This window comes from Penaeus chinensis, chromosome 10, assembly GCF_019202785.1.
Source record: "Penaeus chinensis breed Huanghai No. 1 chromosome 10, ASM1920278v2, whole genome shotgun sequence".
NCBI classification, from domain to species: Eukaryota; Metazoa; Arthropoda; class Malacostraca; order Decapoda; family Penaeidae; genus Penaeus; species Penaeus chinensis.
The window spans coordinates 35706104-35713167 of NC_061828.1; the positions used below are offsets into that span (position 1 = coordinate 35706104).

The 7064-nt window shown below is 41.4% G+C and overlaps 1 protein-coding gene across 1 annotated transcript in view; it reads right to left on the minus strand.

Moving 5' to 3' along the window:
• Positions 1–918: 918 nt before the first annotated feature.
• LOC125029953 (CAD protein-like) overlaps positions 919–7064 on the minus strand; it is a 97313-nt gene continuing 91167 nt past the window's right edge. The window contains 2 exon segments of the mRNA XM_047620144.1: positions 919–1112; positions 4088–4154. Of these exon segments, the coding sequence (XP_047476100.1) occupies positions 919–1112; positions 4088–4154 (261 nt within the window).

The following is a 7064-nucleotide window of genomic DNA, read 5'->3' on the forward strand; positions in this document are numbered from 1 at the left end:
TTGATTTAAAAGGAGTGTGCAACAAGGAGCTAACTAGCTTCCATAGACATTACCTATCTACTCATACATGAGTAATGATAGCGAGGTTTTACACACACTCCCCGTGGGCACTCGGTGGAAATTGATTTAGAAATTCGAAACCGAAGTCAGATACTGAGGTATATATATGAAAGATGGAATAATGCAATACCGCATTGATATAGGTGTATAACAATCCTCCCTACAACCATTTCTGTGTGTCTTTCCGTCTCTTTTTCTCTCAACTCCCCTCTCTCGCTTTATCCATCCCTTTTACGCGTGCTGTTGTGTTTCTTTATGTTTTTCTTTCCTTGAATTTCTCCCTCTCATTCTCTCTATCTTCCTTCTTCCTGACTCACTCTATCTCTTTCTTTCTCATTCTAACTCTCGCTATCTCTCTCTCTTCCCGCCTCACCTCCTCTCTTCCTCACACACTCTGTCTCTCACTTATTTACTCTCTCTCCCAATTGCTTTTCCCTCTCTTTCCCTCGAAATTACTTATCTCTCTACCAATTACGTTCTCTCTTCACTCTCAATTATTCTTTCACTCTCCCAATTACTTTCTCTCACTTTCCTAGTTACTCTATTCCTTTCTCTTCCCATCTCTTTTTCATTTTCTCTCCCATTTAATCTTTCCGAGATACCTGCGTGTTTCCTTCACCTCTGACCCTGGGAACTTAGTGTGACGTAACTTCAAAGATAAGCAGCTGACTGCTCATTCTTATCATTTGTTCTTTAATCGCTTCCCGAACTTCCGTATATATTGCAAGCTTCTTCGCCCGTAAGTAGCTGTCCACAGACGTAGCTTCAGCTTCTTTGTCACCCTTTAATTTAATTTTATTTATTTGTATATTTATCTTTTCAGTTTTTTGTCTTTCTAAAACTGTTCATTCTATTTCCTCATGATTCAACGTTGCTTTCGCTTTCATTCGCCTCCTGCTTTGGGGCCAGGCTTTTAGTTCGTATGGGCAGAGCGCAAGGCTGCCTCGCAACCTGCCAACGCTGAAACCAGGAGCTGCAAGCTCGCTGCTTTACGGGGCCGGGGCCAAGCTCGTGGGCAGGTGCCACTGACACTGTGCCAACCCTTCGCAACTCTAGTACATTGGTCGCGGTAAGCTCAGTTGTGGATGCAAACCTCCTTCACTTGTGGTCCGATTTAGGTCAAGGCATTCGGCCGAAAAGGGAATCTAATGATTTGGATGATCAATAAAAAGGCAGAAACCAAACACTTATCAAGATGTCATAGAACACCAACAAATTCGACTCCTTTTGGGCGACTGGCTCTTTGCACTTGCACAATCCCCTCAGTATAAATATGCAAAGCTCTTGAACTCTTCTAGTTCTCTGGTTCAGTCTTTCCTACTTCAAGGTCCTGCTTATGTCTTCGAACCATGAACAAGAATTTATGTGCGAGCTCGTGTATGTGTATGTGTGTGTGGTTCGTGTAAGTGCGTGCATGCGTGTATATGTGATATGAGTATGTGTAAGTGTTGTGTGCGGAAGAGTACGTATGTGTATACAATATATGTGCATAAGTGAGTGTATTTGTACGTGTACATGTGCGTGTGCTTTTATGTGTGCACATGTGAGTGCATGTGTGTATGCTGGTATATGTCTGTGTACACATGAAATCATGTGCGTTCATCTATACGTGTATGTGTATGCACGTAGATGTGCGTGTATGTATATGATGCATGTATGTATACATGAGTGTGTGTGTGTGTTATGAGTATATGTATTTATTGTGTGCTTGTTTGTGTGTGCTTCTGTTTATGCTTTTGTACGGATATGTGTGATTACATATTTTATGTACGAGTATATGTACATGTATATGTATGTGTGAGTGTGCTTGTATGTGCGTGTCCGTGTATGTGTGTGCGTGCATGTGTGCCTGTACGTGTATATGAGCGCGTATGTGTAAGTATGCATGTATGTATATGTGTGCGTGTACGTATATGTGTGCATGCACATGTATGTGTGTGTCCACTGATGATGTAGCTTTCCTGGACTAGATGATAATATTGATAAAAATATGAAAAAATAATACTATGCATAGAATTAAAAAAATAATAATAACTAGTGTCATTGCCGGGGCAAGATACGCTTTCATTCATACTCCGCGAGTCGGCGACACTGGGTTTGGGGAGGAGGGGAACGCAGCCCCGTGCGAGGAGCATGCGTGTCACGAGCCCCGACCCAGCCATTCTCTCATTTTCTCTGCACACTTTTCGTTAAAAACTATTCATATATACTAAAAATATGGGTTCCTTTGAGAAAAAAAAAATTAAATAAAGGGGGTGGTGTCCTCAAAGGTGCAAAGGAATCCCTGGTGCATTCCTTTGTCTAGTCGGGGCGACAGCTGATAAGAAAATAAAATATCTTATCTCTCTCCTCTCCCTCTGCCACTCTCACTTGCTATCCTCCTTTCACCTCTAGTTCCTTTCTGCCCCCCCCCCCCCCCCCCCGTCTCTCTCCCCATTTCCCCTTCATCTGTCTTCTCTATCTTCTCTCTTTCTCTCTTTCGCTTTCCCTCTAATCCTTCTAACCCTCCCTCCCTCTGCCACTCTCACTTTCTATCCTACTTTCATCTCTCTTTCATTCCTTTCTGCACCCCCCCCCCCAACGTGTCTCTCCCTATTTCTCCTTCATCTGTCTCCTCTTTCGCCCCCCCCCCCCTTCTCTCTTTCTCTCTTTCGCTTTCCCTCTAATCCTTCTAATCCTCCCTCCCTCTGCCATTGCATCCCTCCACACCCCCTCCCTTGGGTTCAGCTGAGATACGGCAGCGCTTCAAGTACTTACGAAAAGTCTTCTCCCGCTTACGTGTGCTGTTGTCCGCCCTTCGAACGCATCATTCATAAGCCCAGGAACGGAAACGCGTCGGTGATGTTTGACATCAATCGATGCAAATCTGCAGATAAAATGCATGCGTTGAAAAAGCTCCCTGGTTTTGTGTTGTGTACTGAGAGAGCTAAGGTTTTTTTCTCTATTTCTCTTGCTCACTTTCTCTCCCTGTCTCCTTTTTTTTCCTTGCAAGGCTCTATCTTTCTCTTTCTGATTCGCCCCCCCCCCCCCTCCACCAGACATGCTCTCTCCCTGAATCACTCATTTTCTCTTTCTTCCTTTCCATTAACTCTCTGACTCTTTCTCTATATCTTTGTTTCAATCCCCCTTTCTTTTTCTTTCTTTCTTTCCCTCTCCCTGATACACTAATCTTTATATACATATTTTTATTGCTCCCTCTCCCGATCACAATATCGTTCTTTCCACTTATCTCTCTATCCCTCCCCTTGAATGTTTATCGCTCGCACCGACTCTCTCCTTGACTATTTTTCCTTCCCTCGCACCGAGACTCTCCTTGTCTCGCTCTCTCCCCTCTCTCCCTCGCTCGCCTGAAGGACGCTTCTGTTTACGGCAACAACACCAATACAGGTGTATGCTCAGAAAAATAAGCGTCAGGTAAGCGGCAATGGCTTGGCTTAGCTCGTTAGACCAATTTATTGCAGTGGCAACTGGCTGACGTTCATCTAAAAATTGTGTTAATTTCCATAAATACGCATCTGCATATGTACAAACACACTTTATGTCTTCGTTAACACGTTTTCTTAGACCTTCCTCCCTTTGGCTAGATTTGTCTAGAATCCGTCGCCTCTGTGAGACACACGAGACAGAATTCACACCTGCCTTTGCGCGTGCTTGTCAGTATGTGTGCGTGCCTGTATTTGTCTGCTTGTGTCTGGGTGTGTCTTTGTAGGTGTTTGCGTGAGTATATGTATCTACATGAGTGTGTTTGTATACGTTCATAGATGTGCGTATTAGAATGTGTTTGTGTGCATGGGTTTTTGCCTGTTTCTTTTTCTCCGTGCGTGGTGTTTAAATACCTGTTTGTATGCCTTTGGCTGTGTCTTTGAATGTGTTTATGGATGTATATTTGTATGCGTGTGTCTGAATGAGTATGTGCATGTGTATGCGCGCTGCCGTGTGCGTGTGTGAAATAAACCTGTTTTCTACCCGGGCTGGCAGCTGATAAAAGGGTCAAGCCTCTCTCTCTCTCTCTCTCTCTCTACCTAACGACTTCTATCTATCTTGCGAAGTAGGCGACCAGGAAAATTGAGGAGGACATCAAGTGTAAGCACACTCTGAAACAGGCAAGGAGCCATATCAACAGGATACAGCTAGACTCTGACGAGGCCAGGTAGGGCGAGGCGGTTGAGCTGAGCGACTCTTTCAGACACTACATGCATGAACACAGACTGTTTATGGGAAGGATAAGAGCAAATGTAAAGACAGTGTGTACAGGCTTGGATATAAATATTAGTGGGGTTAGGCCCTCAAACAAAAATGCAGGGTGTGTAGATTACTGTAAAGGGTTTGTGTTTTAGTGATGGTTTCACTATTTAGTTTGTTCATAATTGTACGTATGTGTTGTGCGTATATGGTGTGTGTGTGAGGTGTAAGTGTCCTTTTGGGACGCCTCCACCGTTCGGATGGCAGTTTCGACTCCACCAAAGCCTCATGTCAACCATTATCGGTGGTTGCCATTCTATGGTTTGCCACTCTACTCCGAGCTCCACACCTGAACACTTGTAAGTCTACTTAATTAATTTTGTACATATTGTGTGAGTATATATCTATATATTCAATGGTAAATGGTGCAGAATAAAATACGGTGAAGTGCTGTGAAGTGATATAGTGAAAATTAAGGCAGAAAACAATTTTAACGAACTATTTATTACAGCCTCTATTTATGCCGAGTTGCTGATATCTGCAGCCCTTCTATTTGTGGCCGAGTAGCTGATATCTGCTGCCCCTTCTATTGGTGCTGAGTAGCTGACAACCGTAGCCCGCTCTACCAGTGACTATCTTGTGCTAATTCACCCCTAGTGCATGACAGTTTTGGCTCGGATAGTTCGTCCTCCAACTCTTCACTGACGGCACTCCTGATAACTCCCGTTTTTTATTTAGTGTATTTGTGATTTATAGTGTGAGCAATATAATTTATGAAAATACTATTGTTTTAATAAGCCCGAGATAATCTATATCCTAGAGGATACCAGAATAAAAGAACCAAAGGTTTCTGCTAATAAGAACAAAGCAAAGAAACCACGGACAATTACCAAAATTACATATTCTGATACATTATATATAGTGTCCTATGCTTCAGACATAGAAATCCAGAGATAAACGGTTTTATGCGTATTGATGATCAGTAATGGCTAGCTATTTGAGATTTTGAAGAGGTACAGACATTTTGAATCAATAGTTTAATTGTACCTGGCGACTGTGACCACGTAAGTAGACTGTTATCCCTGTTTTCACCATAATGGCGTGCACAGATTTCCTCTAATATGAGGATGACCTTCATATGTTAGGCACCAATCTTCTGAGGCAGAAACACTTCCCTCAATAATCTATTGCAATCTTTTCTCCGGGATCATATTTTTATAGCATGTGTATGTTTAAATTTTGTGGTGTATATAATCACATGAGTCCAAGTAAACAATTGACACCGAATGCTTGGATTTTTCTATTTTAAATACTGTACATATTCTTCCTTGTTAACTTACCCATACCGAAACGTATTAAGATGAGCATAAGGATAAACTTATGTTACCTCATCCTTTATGATATAAGCTTTCGTTTCAATGAACTTGTCAGTCAAAAGTCTCGCCTTCCCCATCCCTCTCTCTCTCTCTTCCCTTCCTCCCTCTCCCCCTTCCTCCCTCTGCCTTTGCATCTCTCCGCACGCCCTCCCATGGGGTCAGCCGAGATAAGACAGTGCTATAGATACCTATGGAGATGTCTTCTCATCCTACTTATATACCTGTGTTTGTATGCGTTTGTCAGTGTGCTTGAATGTGTTATTTATTTATTAGTTATTGTCTGTTATTTTAAACGCTTTCGAACTGAGTATGTATGGCAAATTTCTCCATCAGTAATAGCTGTTCACATACGTAGTTTTTTCTTGCTGATTTTCTGTCTTCTTTCTCCCTTTTTTTTTTTTTTTTTTTTTTTTTTTTCTTTTCTTTACTTTTCTTTTCTTTTTTTTATCATTATATATTTTTTTTTTTTATCTAGCTTCATATAGGTTTTCTTCATTCAACTTTGCTGTTGCTTTCATTCGCCTCCTGCTTTCTGGCAAGGTTTGTAGTTCGTCTTGGGTTGGGTCGCGAGAGGACGTGGGTGCCGCGCCGCTGACCGGCTTTGAACTTATGTCCAGTAATACACTTACACGCACCTACATACGCATACACTCCGACACACAAACCTCTACACACATAAATATACGCACACCCTCACATATACAGACGAAAACACCAATATATATATATATATATATATATATATATATATATATATATATATATATATATATATATATATATATGTATATATTTATATATATATATATATATATATATATATATATATATATACACACACAGTAGCGTACGCTTATAGACATATACACCTATGAGCACATACATGCAAACACACGCACATATGCACACACAGGATGCAGTGCACATCTTATCAGTGGTTCTGAGGAGAAGCAAATGTTCAGATAAGGAGATGTCATGTAACCCAGTTTTATCTATATCGCATTATAGGCCAGTCAATAGGGGATTGAATAAGGAAAAAATTCATGGAAAGCTGGAACAAGCTTCATTATCTTTGTAATAGGGTACTTAATAACATATTAATTTTGCACCCCTCTACCGCCACGGAATTGGCCGCCATCTTGGAAAATTGGCGGCGAAAAACAGTTTTTTGCAAATATCTCGCTTGGGACTCACTTTACCAGAAAATATGTCATACATAAAATAATCTACGCAAAATTTCCTATAATTACTCTTTTATGCATATTTTTGATATGTCACACTGTTTTCGTGCCAAGCCTATGAAAATGTTTGCGGCTTGTTTTGCCTATACCCCTAATCTCCAAAATTTGTCTCAAGGGTGTATTTCCTCTTTTTGTTTCTGGCATAGGACAGACCGTGAATGCTCACTGGCAGAGTTACAACCCTTGCACCCAACCATCCACCCAA